The sequence below is a fragment of the Protobothrops mucrosquamatus genome, unplaced genomic scaffold (genome assembly GCF_001527695.2).
Source record: "Protobothrops mucrosquamatus isolate PMUCROS unplaced genomic scaffold, P.Mucros_1.0 scaffold1945, whole genome shotgun sequence".
Taxonomy (NCBI): Eukaryota; Metazoa; Chordata; class Lepidosauria; order Squamata; family Viperidae; genus Protobothrops; species Protobothrops mucrosquamatus.
Window position 1 is genome coordinate 201,627 of NW_015388066.1, and position 18,739 is coordinate 220,365.

At 41.3% G+C, this 18,739-nt stretch overlaps 1 protein-coding gene across 1 annotated transcript in view; it reads right to left on the reverse strand.

The window, feature by feature from the left end:
• Positions 1 to 388: 388 nt before the first annotated feature.
• Positions 389 to 18,739, reverse strand: part of LOC107294444 (cytochrome P450 2J5-like) — a 26,731-nt gene continuing 8,380 nt past the window's right edge. The window contains exons 4-9 of the mRNA XM_015823675.2: positions 17,712 to 17,872; positions 12,213 to 12,389; positions 7,400 to 7,541; positions 5,315 to 5,502; positions 4,641 to 4,782; positions 389 to 573 (exon numbers count right to left, since the gene is read on the reverse strand). Coding sequence (XP_015679161.2) covers positions 389 to 573; positions 4,641 to 4,782; positions 5,315 to 5,502; positions 7,400 to 7,541; positions 12,213 to 12,389; positions 17,712 to 17,872 — 995 coding nt within the window. The remainder of the gene's footprint in view (positions 574 to 4,640; positions 4,783 to 5,314; positions 5,503 to 7,399; positions 7,542 to 12,212; positions 12,390 to 17,711; positions 17,873 to 18,739) is intronic.

Below are 18,739 nucleotides of genomic sequence, written 5' to 3' on the forward strand. Positions count from 1 at the left end.
AAACATTTTACTTCTCATTTAAGAAGCTTCTTCAGTGCTAATTGACTGGGGGCGGGGCGGGGGAATGGTAGGATTTATATTCTTTGCAGCCATCCAAACTTTAGCACTCTGAGGGTTGCTTTTTAGTTAATCAAGAAAGTCCAATTGCTTTTTGGGGAAAAAAAAAAACACCTTTGGGACATAACAAGCTTAGTTAGCACATTTTTCACCCACATCCTCCTAGTCTTTAGTTGACCTAGTTAGGTATGTTGTGTGAACCCAGCAATAGGTTGCAGAAGTTTCAGTATTGAGTAAATAGAAACAAATGCAATATTAAGTAAATAGGAAATATTCAATCATACTGAATAACTATTCTATAATAATTTTATCCTTTTTATGATGTTTAAGTTTAAGCCTTTGTGGGAATAGCACACAGTTTGTAAGGATGTGGATGCATTGTCGCTTTTACAATAGGAGCTTCATTGAGTTCTTTCACTCCTTCAGGCAACCGGAAGCTGAAGGCCCTCAACAGATTGGTCAGAAAGATGAAGATCTCAGTTCTTGCCAGCAGCTCTCCCACACATATGCGTTCACCTGTAGATGAGACAAAGCATGCATCAATTCTTTTTTATATATAAATATTTTATTAATTTTCTGGTTTTACAATCAAATATTTTATAAGCAATGTGTTGTCTGGGTCCATTAATAATTCAGCAATATTCGTTAACTTCTTTAGTCTAGAATCCAATATTACTCCATCAAAAGTTTCCTCTCTTCTTCCAGTAATACCTATTTTCCCATGCTGGGCAAATACAATTCTTATTGTTATCAATCAAATATAAACATCTTTGTTACATTTATCAATAGTGTCAGTTTTAAGTAATTTTTCTAACCAGTACATATCTTAATTGCATTTGCACTTAACATCCATATATTCAATCAATGTCCTGTTTTTGCTTTTTTTAAATTTTAATTTCCCATCAGTATTCAAGATGTCTCTATTGGTTATAATTTCAGAGTAAGTTTTCATAGTGTTTTCCTGTTTCCCTTCTCATACCAAAATCTAATATTCTAATTACAAATCTTATCTTTCTAGTTATACTTCTATTTCTAACAATTATCTATTCTCTACCATGTTCAACCATCTAATTAATAATGTAGTATCTCATCTAGTGGATCAGAACCTCTATTTTCTTTAGTCTTACTCTAGCTTTTTTCTTTTGCCAGCTAACTTTCCAAGTCAGTTTCTTTGAATCATCAAGTAATTTTTCCTCTGTTTTTATGTGTATTGTTTGGAATAAGAAAGACCATTTGGTTACAATATTTTTGGAAGAACCCATTGATATTCATTAAACAGCCTCCCTCCTTCTCCAATTTCCCACAGATTTCCTAACAGCTCTATCTTCCATTCAATCAATTCTTCTTTCTTTTCCTCAAATATATTCTGAATTCTTGATTTGTAAGATGTCTTTTCCATTTTCAATATTATCACTCCATCTTCTAATTTTTCAGTTGTCTGGATCTGTCAGTCAATTCCTTCCTTTAAGTCCTCCATCTTGGGATCTGGTTGCTGTAGTTTTCCTTCTATTTTCTGCATTTTTAATTCCTTCTTTGTAGCCATGTTCTGAGTTTGTAGATTTAGATTAGAAAATTGTTCTTTTATCTCCTTTGTGTTATTTCTAGTTTCATCATGAGCTAAAACAATATTCTCTTGTATTGATTTCAACATGGAGAGGATTTCTTTCTGATCTTCATCCATATTTTTTGGGTAATTCATTAAGTTGAAGACTTTGGGGACAGGTGTTAGAGATGTTTTTTTACCATTTAAAGCTGAGTATGGGACATCCATTTCAGTTTTTGTGGGTGGTCTTTATAGTAGAAATTGTTCTTCAATTAAAGATTTGTAATCCAAAGTATTCCATCATTCAAGTAATGATGTGTGTTTCTCCTGTAGGGAAATAATTCCACAACACAGCTCTGAAAGTCAGTAAATATTTATATTCATGGTTCAGACAGGCCAGTTTCAAAACAGTTCATCATCTCTGCCACACTGATAAGCAGTCCAGAATTTTTTTCCCTTTCTTTGCAGCTGAAATCATCAAAGGTAAAAACTTTCAAGGCCAGCTTTGAGCCAAGTTCCTTTGAGCATAACAAATTGTAGTGCCATAGTTCACCACTAGATGTCACTAGCGCCATTTTCTAGCTTTTTAAATCCAATCTTATATTACAAGTTTTTCAAATCTCTCTCTTTTTTTTAAGAAGTCTCAAAAAGCACTTTTAGTCCCCAACTTCCAGTGCCGTTATATGTACAATTAGTTCCAAATTAGTCTTGTAGTTTTCTTTGTTTCCCCCAGGTGATTAGCTTGCCACTTTTCTGAGGGAATGGGGTGGAAGCTTCCCTTCCATCTCATTGGGGGGAGGAGTGTGCTTTGGGCAAATTTTTCCAGGAAGAGCTCTTAAAGTCTTAAAGAGAGGATAAAGTCTCACCCAGTTTTATCCACATTGCTGGTAAATTGCTCATTGATGCTTCTTTGCTTTGCCTGTCAGCAGCTTCTGACTGGCTACATAAATGTAGCCAATCTTTCTCCCGCTGATTTGGAGGGCTTCCCAGGATCAAACAAAAGGGCTGCCCCCCTCCTGTGATCAAACAGGGGTCCCATCCTTGCTTGTTGCCTCTACAGAGCAACTTTCAACCCTTCCCAGGGTCCTCAGTGGGGCAAAATCAAACGTGGAAGACAGAGCCCCATCTTCCTGCTTCCGTTCCACTGCAACGTCAAGCCAGAAGTTCAAAGCATGCATCAATTCTCTAGAGCAGGGGTATCAAACTGCCGGCCCACAGGCTGGATGCATCATAGCGAAACCGCACCCAACCCATTGCCGGCAAGGGGGAAAAAGTCACGATACATCGCAACACGTCACATGACGTTGCAAATTTGACACCCCTGCTCTAAAGTATTTCTCATCAGCAAGGAAATCTGAAAAGATTTGTAACAGATGAAATAGATTTTTATGTTGAACCCTGGTATCTTCTACCACATTCAATTCCTAATGCTGCCATTTCCTTTTCATTCTGTTTGTTCACACCTGGGGTGGGGGGGAGTGCTTTTCTTCCTGGCCCCAACAGAGTAATTGTTCCTGTGGCATTGGACTCCATTTGATGTCTTTTTCCTCAGGGATTTAAACATTTGTGCTTAGATTGTCAGTTCAGAAATAAGATGATTAAGGGCCTGGAGATGAAAACATAGGAAGAACGGTTGCAGGAATTGGGTATGATCAGCCTAGAGAAAAGAAGGTCTATGAGTGACATGATAGCAGTATTCCAGTATTTGAGAGGCTGCCACAAAGAAGAGAGGGTCACGTTATTTTCCAAAATACCAGGAGGCAAGAGAAGAAACAACGGATGGAAAGTAATCAGGAAGAGAAGCAACCTAGAACTAAGGAGAATCTTCCTAACAGTGAGGACAATTAACCAATGGAACAGCTTGCCTTTAGAAATTGTGGGTGCTTCACTTCTGGAGGTTTTTCAGAAGAGACCAGACAGCCACCTATCCAAAAGGGTATAGGATCTCCTGCTTGAGTAGGATGTTGGACAAGAAGACCTCCAAGGTCCCTTCCAGCTCTATTCTAAATATTGTTATTAAGGTACTAGATAAGTCTGGATGGAATACACCAAGAACATCTTATGCCTCGTCCTTTGTGGAATCTTGGCTGATTTGTAAAATATGGAGATGGCCCAAGCAGTTACAACATCACTTATAAGTACCTCTTTTTACTAGTATAGTTAAATCATATTTTGGTTTATGATTATAGATCATTCTCAAATATTGCAGGCAATTAAGAAAGCAATGTCTCACAAGTCCAGATGCATTTGGATGAAATTGTCCATTTCAGCTGGTGTTTTATTTGCTTATGCTACTGAATTTTGGTTCTCTTGAGAAAAAAAAAACTTGCCAGGAAATTGATGTGGGGAGAGAATTCTCCTGCCTCAGTTACTTTCAGTTCATTGACCATGCATCTCTCTGGGCCATTGGTTGGAATTGGGCTTTGGGGGCACAGTAGTTCCAATCCTTCCTGTTGGACTATAACCAGAAAGTGATTCTGCAGGATTATGTACAAAAGGTAATTTTCAGGGATTATTATGTGCTTTGATCATTGATGCTGGGTGAGCAGGCCATGGGAGTGGAGCAACGTCAGTATGGCATGACTCCTACCATCCAAAGTAGGGAGATAGAAACTCAGTTTGATTTCTATTTCTTTGAAGATGTTTTGCTTCTCATCCAAGAAGATTCTTCAGTTTTGACTTAATAGTAGAAGTTGGAAGGATTTGCTGCAAGGAATATAATAACTTTATGGTCCAGATCTATCATCAAGAAACTACAGTTAAGTGAGTGTTCTTTCAAATTAGCTAATATTTCTCCCAAACACTAGAGATAACTGTACAATCTTGTCCATATGTTACAAAGCTCCAATAGTAAAATTACAGTCTTACTATTCCTTCATAGTTTGAAGTTTATTGTCTAAGGGAAGTTCAGACTCTCTTAGTTTTGAAACTAGAAGGAATAAGGATTCCTTGGTTTCCTGTTCAGACCCTGATGACCTCAGAACAACTCAGGAATGGGGAGGGTGAGAAGCTATAAGTTATAAGCTGCTCATAGATGTACCTATTCCAAATGGCAGAAACTCGTCCCGTTCAATGAACTTCCCATCCTTATCTAAAAAGTGATTTGGGTTGAATTCTTCAGGTGTCTCCCATTGTTCAGGATCAATAAGAACAGAGCGCAGGTCTGGCAAAATCATGGTCCCCTGCAAACAAAGAGATGATTAAACAGAACAGTTTCATAACTGAAATGGGTAAAAAAAAAGTTCAAACAATATTGATGAAGCATTTGGTTTTAGCGTGCTTTATGAATCCATATTTGTTCATATCTGAAACAGTTTCAGAGAGCAGTAGCTGCTCAACTGTTTTGCTTCCTTTCTTCCATCCATTCCATTAAAACAGAGAGCTAGGTGCGTATTTATCATTTCAGATTGCTCCAAGAAATGGGCAAAGAAACACGTCCAGCTATGACTACATTTCTGAACTTAAGTTCAGCTCTTAATCACTTACCTCCTTCCTAGAATAAATAGAAAACGTTTATGGTTCTAGCTTCAATGTCTGAGAGGTGCTTGGATTTAAATCCATAATCCATCCATGAAGCCACCAAAAAAGTTTGCTATTCTTGGTCATTCGACTTTGCATGACTACATTGGCAGTTCCTGAACAGAGAGCTTCTGTCATAGTCTGCTTTTCCCTCCATGCGGGACTACTGCAGTACAGCCTGAACATGTTTCTCACCTTTGGAATGTGGTAACCTCTCATCTTCACATCCTTTGTACTTTTCCTGGGAGCCCCAACTAGCATGACATATTTTACACGCTGAATTTCATGAATCACAGCATTGGTGTAGGGCAGCTTCTTCCGATCCTGATAGGAAATTGACCGTGAGAAGCCAAACACATCTTCAATCTCCTTCTGGACTTTCTCTAGAAAAAAATGATGGAAATAGAAACTTTTTTTAAATTCATTCATGCCTGTTGTCCCCAATGTTCTTCAGAGGATCTGGCCTTCTCCTTCAAGTTATTGCCAGCTTCTGGGCTCCAGTTCCAGATTTGCAGCCCCATTTGGACCTCCGATGCCAGTTGCCATCTCATTGCCGCTACTTGCACCAGACCACCTTACAGAGGACTCCAAATCCATCTCTGATCTCTGGGCACCGCACTGCTCCTGCTAGCCTCTGATCTCTGATCTGGGCCATGTACTTTATTGCCAAGGCCCCTGTTGACTTTCTGAGCCAGTTCTTGCTTCCAGTCTCCACCAGCTTGTCATTCTTCTGGCCTGCAGCTCCCACTCCAAGCTGGCTCCTCACTATACCTCTACCAGACTTTTGCCCTCAGCATACACTCTCTGCCATGACTTCCAGGCCTGCAACCCCTTCAGACTGGCATTGGGTTAGACTCAGGCTCAGCTCTTCATCTCATACCAGTTCAAAGGTTATTATTCAAAACCCCCAACAGTTTCAGGGGTAAACCAAACAATGTGTGGACCCGGTTACCAAGCTCAGCATGAGATGAACTCTTGACAAGATTCAGATCAAGAAATGCCAAACAAATCTAAATCCAGTCCTAAATCTATACACAAGGTTGCAAGTCAAGTTGCAAAGTACAGAAACATGAGACAAGAAATTGGACACATTGTTCCAGCAACACCCATTACTTTGGGGGGGATTAAAAAGGAAACGCTGGTATGGTCCATCACGATGGGTATATTGCCTCATTGTGAATAACCTGTGTTGCACCTGTCTCCTCTCCGCCATGTGCATCTTTAGATAGGGAGGAGGTACAGACTTCATTTCCTCATCCTCACTGACTGCCCACATTCCCTGCCTGGATCCTCCAGGCTCACCTGCCACAGCAGTAGCTACCTTGGCTCTGTCTCAGCCTGCTACCCATCTGTGGCTGCTCTGTCAGGCTGGGCCCTCCACTCCCCAATCCACCTCTCTCTGCACCTCTGTTGTCTCTTTCCCCAAAATGTCAGGACCTGGCTTATCCACCTCCTTCTCTCAATTTACATCCGGAAAGGGGTCTGAAGGAGGGTCCATTATACCAATCCTGGTTGTGTCCCTCTATGCTGCAGACAATGGTCCTAGAATGGGTCTGCCACCTCCACCCCAAATCTGTTTCCAGGGGTTTTCACTGGTTGGCAAGGTGAAAATACAAGCTTTGGCTACCTCCTGACTCTGGATCCATCCCCTGTCTTTGTCATGTCATCCTAGTTCAGTCTGTTTACCTCCAATCTTCAGTCAGGTAGAAGGCCAGGAAGTAGCAGAGCAGGAATAAGGTAGAGTTTAGGAGAAGATTGATGGGTTCATTTGATGCTCTGAGTGACAAGGAAACCCCCCACACACACACACACAAACACACAATTCTCCAATCTCTTCTCTTCAGGGAAGGGAGCCTTGCTCTGTGCAGTTGCTCCTCCCACCATTTTTATTTTTTTCCAGTTAATTATCATACTGAAATTTGATCTTTTATAATTTATATGTAATTTAAGCCCAAAACCAGTAACAAATCTGAAAACCATGGTAGATTTCTGCATTGAAAGTTTTAAATGTTTCAGATTTGTACAGATTTCCAGTTTTTAGTTCCTCACGGAACATTTTATTGAGGATTCAAAGAAGGCTCCCCATTTATTTATTTAGCATATGGCTGGCTCTCAGTATGTACATTCTTTGCTTTCCTTTAATCCCGCTAACTTCATACTCCTGTTTATAGAATCAAGACTCTACAAAGGAAAATTATTGTAAAGAATACATTTCAAATAATTTCTGTGTAATTTAAAACCTGAGACTGACTCTTGTTCCACTAGCTATGTCTGTCTCACCTTGGATGTCGGGATGATTGGTCAAGAGGAGCAGTGCCCACATCAGAGTAGCAAAAGATGTGTCTGTCCCAGCAGAAAAAAAATCAAAAATACACTGAGCCAGGTTCTCTTCATTGTAGGTAGAGTTGGAGTCATTCCTGCTCTGATGTTTAAAATAGAAAATAAATATTACAATGAATTCTACCCACCTTCTCTGTAGTTATTTTTGCTTCTGTATCTCAAGTCTAGAGAACAAACACATCCCTGGGGGTTATATAGGAAAACCAATCAAGGAGAGTAATAATTACAGTGATAGATTCATACAGAATAAGACATTATCTCATTGTAGCCAAGATCAAAGACAGGCTCAGCTTTTGAAGAACTTTAATGCATTTTGTTTTAATCTATAATTGATTCATCTCAGTAAATGTTTGCATGTGGAATGGTGATTAATCAGTACTTACTAGAGTGAATAAAAAAAATTCAGAAGCAGCATTACTAGAATTACTGCATGCATTCATGCATTTAAAGTTATGCCCAAATTGATGCATATGACTGCTATAACTACCAGATTTTGTGGCTCTTATGCCACACTATGACAATTTATGCAACTTTTAGAATAAGGGTAGTGCTCAACTTACAATCATTCATTTGGTGATCATTCAAACTTTCAATGGTACTAAAAAAGTGACTTATAACAGGTTTTCATACCCTTGAAGAATCTCTGTGGTATCAAACCTGACTTGACTTTTGGTTGTTGAATGTGCCAAATGGGATGGCTGACCCATGGTCATGTGATCAAAATTCAGGTCTTTGGCAGCTGGCATGTACTAATTGTACTGTCCTGGGGTCATCTGATCACTACTCGTAACCTTCCCAGCTGGCCTCTGACAAGCAAAGTCAATGGAGGAAGCCAGATTTACTTAATGATCACACGATTCATTTATTATTATTATTATTATTATTATTATTATTATTATTATTATTATTATTATTATTATTATTATTATTATTATTATTATTTATTGAATTTATATACCGCCCTATCTCCCTTACGTGACTCAGGGCGGTGAACAGGCGATAATAAAACCACGATAAATATACACAAATTTCTGTTCTAAAATCAAATTAAATAACAGGCCTGCTCTAAAAATACCCCATACAAAACCCCCACTAAAACATAATCAAACTACGCCAGGCCGGCCGCACGGAATAGATGGGCCTTCAGGGCTCGGTGAAAAAGGCGCAGGTCCGCAACTGTATGTAGGTCAGGGGGTAGGTCATTCCAGAGGGCAGGAGCTGCCACAGAGAAGGCTCTCCCCCTGGGGGTCGCCAGCCAGCACTGTCTGGCCGACGGCACCCTAAGGAAGCCCTCTCTGTGGGAGCGGACTGGTCGAAGGGAGGTGTTTGGTAGGAGGCGGTCTTGCAAATAACTAGGTCCATTGCCACGGAGTGCTTTAAAGGTTGTTACTAACACCTTGAAGCGCACCTGGAAGGCCACAGGCAGCCAGTGCAGCTCGCGCAGGAGAGGTGTTACATGGGAGTATCTAGAGGCCCCCAGGATCCCCCGCGCGGCCGCATTCTGAACTAGCTGGAGCCTCCAGGTGCACCTCAAGGGGAGCCCCATGTAGAGAGCGCTGCAATAGTCCAGGCGGGAAACAACGAGGGCTTGAGTGACCGTGCGTAGAGTGTCACGATCCAGAAAGGGGCGCAACTGGCGTATCAGGCGAACCTGATGAAAAGCCCCCCTTGGCCATGGCTGTCACATGATCGTCTAAAGACAGCTGAGCATCCAGGAGGATGCCCAGGTTGTGGCCCCTCTCCACGGGAGCTAATGACTCGCCCCTGATAGCCAGAGATGGAACCAACTGGCTATGACATGACGCCGGAAACCACAGCCACTTGGTCTTGGACGGGTTGAGTCGAAGCCTGTTCCTCCCCATCCAGACTCGCACGGCCTCCAGGCACCGGGACATCACTTCCGCGGCATCGTTGGGGTGGTCCGGGGTGGAGATGTACAGCTGGGTGTCATCTGCGTACTGATGAAACTCCACCCTGAAACCACGGATGATCTCACCCAGTGGCTTCATATAAATGTTGAACAGGAGAGGCAAGAGGACCGACCCCTGTGGTACCCCACAAGTGAGGCACCTCGAGGTCGACCTCTGCCCCCCTGCCAACACAAATTGCGACCGGTCCGAGAGGTAGGAGGAGAACCACCGTAAGATGGTGCCCCCCAAACCCAACCCCTCTAACCGGTGCAACAAGATACCATGGTTGATGGTATCGAAAGCCGCTGAGAGATCTAACAGGACCAGGATAGAGGAGCAGCCTCTATCCCGAGCCCTCCAGAGATCATCAACCAATGCGACCAATGCCGTTTCCATGCTGTGCCCAGGCCGGAAGCCGGACTGGTGCGAGTCTAGATAGACAGTTTCTTCCAGGTGCTGAGGGAGCTGTCGTGCCACCACACTCTCAACAACCTTCACAAGAAAGCGAAGGTTGGAGACAGGGCGGTAGTTGGCCAAAACAGCCGGGGCCAGGGAGGGCTTCTTGAGGAGGGGCCTCACCACCGCCTCTTTCAAGGCGGCCGGCAAGAATCCCTCACTCAAAGAAGCGTTGACGATTCCCTGGAGCCAGCCTCGTGTAACCTCCCGGGAGGCCAGTACCAGCCAGGAGGGACACGGGTCCAGTAAACATGTGGTGGTGTTCAGCCGTCCCAACTTCCTGTCCATGTCTTTGGGGGTCACAGGATCAAACTCTTCCCACAAAATGGACTCAAGACCTGCCTCCATTGGCCCGCCTGAACTAGTCCAATCGGAGGCTAACCCAGCCCGGATCCGATCGATTTTGTCATGCAGGTAACACCCAAATTCCTCTGCCCGACCCTGCAAAGGGACATCCCGGACCCTCTGATGAAGGAGGGAACGGGACACCCTAAACAGGGCGGCAGATTGGTTACCTGCAGACGCGATAAGAGTGGAGAAATAGTTTCGTTTCGCCGCTCTTATCGCTACTAGGTAAGTCCTTAAATGGGACTTTACCAATTTCCGATCGGATTCGGAGCGGGTGGCCCTCCGATTACTCTCTAGGCATCTCTTCCAACGCTTCATCACCCTCAGCTCCTCGGAGAACCAAGGAGCCAAGGTAGACCGGCATCGGGTGAGGGGCCGCAAAGGCAGGACCCGGTCCAGGGCCCCCACGGCCGCACCATTCCAGGCGGCCACCAGGTCCTCAGTCAAGCCGCGGGTCAAGGTCTCAGGTATTGGCCCAAGCTTCGTCTGGAACCTCTCAGGGTCCATCAGGCGCCTGGGGCGGAACCATTTCATCACTTCTGGTTCCGCCTCCCCGCGGTGGGGCGTAGCGATAGGAAAGGCCAGCCGAAGGAGAGAGTGATCTGACCATGACAGGGGCTCAACAACTATTTCCCCTATGGCAAGAAAGGTCATAAAATAGGGCAAAATTCACTTTATTACTGCTTTGCTTAGCAACTGAAATTTTGGGTTTAATTGTGGTTGCAAAATTCTTGTGAGATAACATTAATCTTGCAACAATCAGTGCACCTTTTGTGAAGAATTGTGGGACAACTGACATAATACAGGCCATCTACCTACTGATAGAGAAGTAATTTGAGAAAGAAACCACCATAAATATGTCAGTCACAGAGTTAGAAAAAGCATTTGAGCAAGTATCACATGATCTAATTCCTTCCCATCCACAACTGGTCCAAACTCTCATCACTCGTCTTTGTACTCAGTATGAACAGTGTAACCAAAACCTTCAAATATTACACACATGGATGCTATTATATGCTAATGATATCATGATAGAAAGTCAAACATTAATAACCTTCAGACCATTAATAAAAAGGTGGAAATCTGCTTTAATAGGGCCAGTATTAAGAAGACTGTATATCTTGAATGTAGGGGCCATACCAATGGTACACTCAACACTGATTGTAAGTAAAGAGACCAAATAACTTCAAATCAATAAAAGATCTTTCTAAAAATAATCTTTTTCTGAAAATGTTACCGTAGAGAGGAGGACCCTTTTTTGTTATTTCAAACTATTTAACATTTTACTGATGGTCAAGGCTGTAAAAGTATGTCAGAGAATTGCTCAGCAGCTGTCCAGATGAAGTCAGAAACACTAACACAAATGTGTAGTATTTTATATATAAAATATATATTTAACATTCAATATCAACCAGAAAGAAAAAAACATAAGATAGGCAGGAACACAGGAACATCATGAGGTAAATTAAACAGAATACAGAACATACAGAAGAAAAAGGCAGGAAAAGAGGGAAACTCCCCCTTTATACTTACAACAACCAATCACAGTGTAGATTGCCTCATGCATGAGTCAGTACTCTCTAACTAATCAATTACAACAATGTGTTCAGACCTATTGTATACTTTACTGTTCCAACTACTAAATTCAGTATCCTAACAGTATCTGTCCTTTACCAAACATTTCAGGGAAAGTATTCATTTAAATGTGAATTACTCAAGAATCTCTGTTAATTCTTTTCCTTCTTAGTGGAATTACTTTAGGAAAAAGGGAAAGAAGTGATAGTCTAATATGAGAGGATGACAAATGATAATAAATCTAACATTCTACACAAAGAATCTCCTTTGTCTAACAAGAGTTTAAGATTGCAGAGCTGCAATATAGCTCTTATTTAGAAACAACCTGAATTAGCATGGGCTAAATTCAGAATAAGAGCTAGATGAAAAAGAAATAACTCCATTATCTCTAGCTCCTCGTCTTTACTTATAGTGAGAAATATAATAATTCCTTTCCCAGGAATTGAACTACAATCAACCCATACCTTCTCCATCTGAAGTAGATAGTGATCAGTGAAATCTTGTGGTTCATGCAGAGAGCTGGATTCCTTGTGTTTTTCTATTTCCTGCTTTGCAAAGGAAATGATCACCTCCATAGAAGCCAATGCATCCTTGTGAGGGCCCGGAACATACTTCATTAATTGTGGGAACACAACGTTCATCTAATAGAAATGGAAAAGTTTGTTTATTTATTCCCCACTACAACAAAAGAAGACTCTTAGCAGCTCACAGTGATAGACAGCACTGAATAACCAAAGAAAAACTTTGCAAGCACATTGAAACATGGCAAACAATGCATTGGTGTCAAACCTCAAAAGTCCTCCAGAAAAGCTGTTTCTAAATTCTTGTAGAAAAGAATAATAGAGACAGATCGTCTTAGTTGTTCATCTCTGCACTCTTTCCAGAGTTTCAAGATCTTTTTTTTATCATGGTCACCTAACTTCAAATCAGTAAAAGATCCTTCTAAAAATAATCAATCTTTTTCTGAAAATATTACCGTAGAGAGGAGGACCCTTTTTTGTTGTTTCAAACTATTTTACATTTTACTGATGGTCAAGGCTGTAAAAGTATGTCAGCGAATTGCTCAGCAGCTGTCCAGATGAAGTCAGAAACACTAACACAAATGTGTAGTATTTTATATATAAAAATATATTTAACATTCAACATCAACCAGAAAGAAAAAACATAAGATAGGCAGGAACACAGGAACATCATGAGGTAAATTAAACAGAATATAGAATATACAGAAGAAAAAGGGGGGGAGGGAAACTCTCCCTTTATACTTACAACAACTAATCACAGTGCAGATTGCCTCATGCATGAGTCAGCACTCTCTAACAAATCAATTACAACAGTGTGTTCAGGCCTATTGTATACTTTACTGTTGCAACTACTAAATTCAATATCCTAACAGTATCTGTCCTTTACCAAACATTTCAGGCAAAGTATTCATTTAAGTATGAATTACTCAAGAATCTCTGTTAATTCTTTTCCTTCTTAGTGGAATTACTTTAGGAAAAGGGGAAAAAAGTGATAGTCAAATATGAGAGGATGACAAATGATAATAAATCTAACTTCCGCCACAAAGAATCTCCCTTGTTTATCAAGAGTTTAAGATTGCAGAGTTGCAATATAGCTCTTATTTAGAAACAACCTGAAATAGCATGGGCTAAATTCAGAATAGGAGCTAAATAAAAAAGAGATAACTCCACTACCACTAGCTCCTCATTGTGATGAATGTAATGATTCTTTGTTCATGTATTGATCAATGAAATCTTGTGGTTCATGCAGAGAACTGGATTCCTCGTGTTTCTTTATTTTCTGTTTTGCAAAGGAAGTGATCAGCTCTAAAAAGCCAAGGCATCCTTGTGAGGGCCCGGGACATAGTTCATTAATTGTGAGAACACAACGTACATCTAATAGAAATGGGAATGGAAAAGTTTGTTTATTTCCCACTACAACAAAAGAAGACTCTCAGCAGCTCACAATAATAGGCAGCACTGAATAACCAAAGAAAAACATTGCAAACACATTGAATCCTGGCAAATTATACATGCTGTCAGACCTCAAAAGTCCTCCGGAAAAGCTGTTTCCAATTTCTTGTAGAAAAGAATAATGATAGAGGCAGATTGATTATTATAAAGCTATTATAACATTCTCTTATTCTCTCATTGTCTCCAGGAGTCTTTGTAAATATGGTTACCCGTGGCTAACTAAGCTGTGATTAGAGCAGCTGGATTCACATGACAAGCTAAATAATGAATGAACTACACGGGTTGGATTTTCAGTCTGCTAGCTTTTCTTTTCTTTTCTTTTTAAAAAAACAAGTTTTGTTAATTTTCCAATTTTACAAAGCTCCAGGTATTAAGGAAGCAACATGGTGATTGGGTAATCCATAATCCAATAACAAGCTCTTTCATACATATGTCAGGTTACATCATCAAAAATTTCCTCTCTGTTTCCCTTGGTTATTATATCACATTCAAATTAATACATTGCTAGTTATAACTCAATCAGTTAAAACATTTATCGATATATTTTGACTTATACGCCTCCATGTCCTGTTTTTAACTTTTATCTAATTTCAGTTACAGTAGTCCAGTTAGCTTAGTGTCCATAGTATTTAGGTTTCGGATAACCCATGGTTCCCTTAGTTCATTACAAAATAGTTGTCATATCTAAGATACACTTATTATTTACTCAGATAAATTCTTACTTTATTTCACAATCGTATTCTATTTCTCATCCTAATATCATCACTTACTAATAAAATAACCTTTATCATCTCAATCCATCTTCTGTATTACAATTCAAAACGATTATTCTAATAACTAGTTTTTAGTTCCCTTATAGGTCTAAATCCTAAATATTAAATCAGTTAATGTCTTTTAAAATCTCCTTAGCCCATCAAATGAGATCCCAGGCTCTTCCATTAAAGGTCACATAAAGAAATCCCATTTTTAAAGTCTGACTCTGGCTGTCCTTTTGTACCAAACAGGCTTCCATAGCAGTGTCTTTAAATCCTCAGGTGGATCTCCCTTCATTCCTTCACATGTCATTTGAATCAAGGGAGACCATCCAGTTATCAATTTTCCAAGGAAGCTGGTCGCTTCATAGTCATTAGATTGTTAGCCTAATAATTTGAGTCTCCATGTTTGGCTTAGTATATTTGTCATCAGTTCAGACTGGTCTTCTTCTTCTTCCGGTTTCAGCTGATTTAAATAAAAAGTCATATTCAATGTTGTAGTTGTTATTTGGTTGTCTGGGTTATCTAAATTCTCAATGTGCTGTGTATGTAGGTCTTCAGCACCTTCCGTCTTAGTGTTGCTTTGTTCAGTTTCTGTTGCTGTTAGAATTGCAGATTTTTTAGTTGAAATCAAGGTTTGGTTATCAGGGTTCTCAGTAGCTTGTAGCTGGTATTTTTTAAAGTCCACTTTAGTGTTCATTCCTTCTTCTTCTGTTGCCTTTTGAGTTGTAAGTTCATCAGTTGAAATCTGGGCTGCATTTTGTAACTTTAAGGTGGCGCCTTTATCTTTCAGTGTGGAATTCATTAGCTCAGTAGCCTCTAGGATTTTTTCAAGTATAAGTTTGTAGTTAAGTTGTGGGTAGTATTCCTCCATTTCTGTGGTGTTTACAGATAGTCCTTTAATGGAGGCTATTTTGATAAAAGTCAATAAATGTCCACCTCCACTATAGAGAGTTGTTTTCACCACCCAGTTGTTTCAGATTCTTATTTTTTTTGATAGTGTCAAGGACAAATCTTAGTCTCACAGGTCTCCCAGTCAGAAAAAAAATCATTTGCTGTACCACATTTCACCACAAGATGTCCCCGGTAACATGTAAAATCTTTTCCCAAACTCAAGTTAGGCTTTTATCAGGTTTAATATATATATATATTCTTTTTTTTTCCAGCTTAACAGATAGGTAAAATAATAAGTCTCTGTAGGAATTGAAACCTTTTGGGACCCCAGGTATCCAAAAATTACAAGTCCAATTATTTAGTCATTTAGTTTAGTTGTTCTTTTTTTTCCCCCCATAGCTTTATATTTCCAGAGTAGGCAGAAGCCACCAAATTAAGAAGGGGGAAAAAAGAATTTCCAAAGGCTTTTACAGGAAAATAGTTGGGAAGCAAGAAAGGTAAGGTAAGGTCTCACCCAATTCCTCCACGTTGCTTTCATTGTGCTTGGTAGTGCTTTTGGCTTTCGGCTGGAACGGCTTAGTGAACGGCCATGTTAATGGCCAATCTTTTCTTTGTTGGTCCAAAGGAGCTGCCTCAGATCAAACGGAAGGGCTACCGCCCTTCCGCAATCTGTCGAGGGTCCTCCTCAGCGGTGGTCGCCCCTCCAGGGTGACTTTCGACCCTTTCCAGGGTTTTCTGCTGAAGGGAAACCGGACGGCGGAGAGAGCGCTCTCTCTGTCTGTCCGCCGGTGCCGTGATTGCAAACCAGAAGCCAGTCTGCTAGCTTTTCATAACAGAGTTGGAAAGCACCTTGGAGACCTTCTTGTTCGACCCCTAGGTCAAGCAAGTGACTCTATATCATTTCAGACAATGGCTGTCCAAACTCTTCTTTAAAATCTCCAGTGGTGGATCACCCACAACATCTGGAGGCAAGCCTTTCCACTGATTAATTGTTCTAACTGTCAGGAAATTTCTCCTTGATTAGTTTCCATCCGTTGCTTCTTGTCCTGCCTTCAGGGGCTTTGGAGAATAGCTTGACTCCCTCTTCTCTGTGGCTGTCCCTCAAATATGGGAACTCTGTTATCATGTCACCTATCAACTATCCCAGTATGCTAGTCAGCAAAAGAAGCTCCTGAGACATTTTCTTTTCTCCAAGAATATACTTTACTGAAAAGCCATGTGTGTACAGAAGTAGAAATGCCAATTCTAACATTTTGTGTGTGAAAGCATAAGATAATTTCCCCTTTTCCCCTCCTGGCCCTTCCTTTGTCCACCAATCAGTTGTGCCTGGTTTGTTTTGAGAATGGTCTGTCTGCCTTGGGCTTTCTCAGAGTTGGTGACCTTGGAAGGGTGGAATTTTCTCAGGTTTCCAGATGGCACACTTGAATTCCAGAGTTTCTCTCCCAAACCACCCTCACATTCCAGTGCTTTCCCTCCCCCTCCCATTATTGTTGTCTGGTTGTGAGCACCCTCACATTCCAGTGCCTTCCCTCCCCCTCCCATTATTGTTGTCTGGTTGCAAGTCAACCATGACATCACCCCTACTCCTTCTTTTTACTAGACTAGACATACTCAATTCTTGCAACCGTTCTTCATATGTTTTAGCCTCCCTCCCCCATCATCTTAGTTGCTCATCTTTGCACTCTATCCAGAGTCTCAAGATCTTTTTTTATCATGGTCATCAAAAATGGATATAATATACCCAAAGCATTATTAAGTGATACTAACCCTGTGAGTCCCCTGGACTACAAGGTGATCAAACTGGTCAGTCCTAGAGGAGATCAACCCTGACTGCTCTTTAGAAGGCCAGATCCTGAAGTTGAAACTCAAGTACTTTGGCCACCTGATGAGAAGGAAGGACTCACTGGAGAAGAGCCTAATGCTGGGAAAGATTGAGGGCAAGAGAAGAAGGGGGCAACAGAGAATGAGGTGGCTGGATGGAGTCACTGAAGCAGTAGGCGTGAGCGTAAATGGACTCCAGAAGATGGTAGAGGACAGGAAGGCCTGGAGGCACATTGTACATGGGGTCGCAATGAGTCGGACACGACTTCGCAACTAACAACAACAACAACCCTTCACTTGATCTCAATTCTATCCCTGTTAATGCAGCCTAGCACTGTGTTGGCTTCTTTGAAGTAAAAGAAGTTCTAGAAGTCATGACTGACTCAAAGACAGACACATCTACTAGGGATGATAATACAGTAGATGATTTCCAAGGCTTCCTCCATGGATTCCATTCATGATTACATAAAATTACAGATAGAAACATAGGTTTGGGTGAGCTTTAATATAAAACATGACTCACCGCGTAGAAAAAGCCACCACTGAATTTCACAAGACTTTCAAGGATTTGAATTAGCTTCTGGAAGTTTTCATCTTCAGGAGCAAACTGATGTCCAAAGCTTAAAGCACATATGACATTAGAAACTGCATTTATTACTGGAAATGAAGGGTCAAATGGCTGTCCTGCAAATGAAGATATTTTATAATGAATTTTTAAGGAACAGAGCTTGTAAGGGATGAATAAAAAGAATTGGGACCTCTGCCAATTGTTTCAAAAGGTAAAAAAAAATCAAATCAAATACATCTGTTATTGTTTGAATTATGCAGAATGGAAAAAAATTCTGCAGACAGAGACTTATTTATTTTATTTATTTATTTATTAAATTTATATACCGCCCTATCTCCCTTACGGGACTCAAGGCGGTGAACAGGCGATACTAAAAACCACGATAATAAATAAATAGTTTCTGTTCTAAAATCGAATTAAATAACAGGCCTGTTCTAAAAACACACCCATACAAACCCCCCCACTGAAACATAATCGAACTACGCCAGGCCGGCCGCACGGAATAGATGGGCCTTCAGGGTTCGGCGAAAAAGGCGCAGGTCCGCAACTGTACGTAGGTCGGGGGTAGGTCATTCCAGAGGGCAGGAGCTGCCACAGAGAAGGCTCTCCCCCTGGGGGTCGCCAGCCGGCATTGTCTGGCCGACGGCACTCTAAGGAGGCCCTCTCTGTGGGAGCGGACTGGTCGAAGGGAGGTGTTTCGTAGGAGGCGGTCTTGCAAATACCTAGGTCCATTGCCATGGAGCGCTTTAAAAGTTGTTACTAACACCTTGAAGCGCACCCAGAAGGCCACCGGCAGCCAGTGCAGCTCGCGCAGGAGAGGTGTTACATGGGAGCATCTAGAGGCCCCCAAAATCCCTCACGCAGCTGCATTCTGAACTAGCTGGAGCCTCCGGGTGCACCCCAAGGGGAGCCCCATGTAGAGAGCATTGCAATAGTCCAGGCGGGAAACAACGAGGGCTTGAGTGACTGTGCGTAGGGCGTCC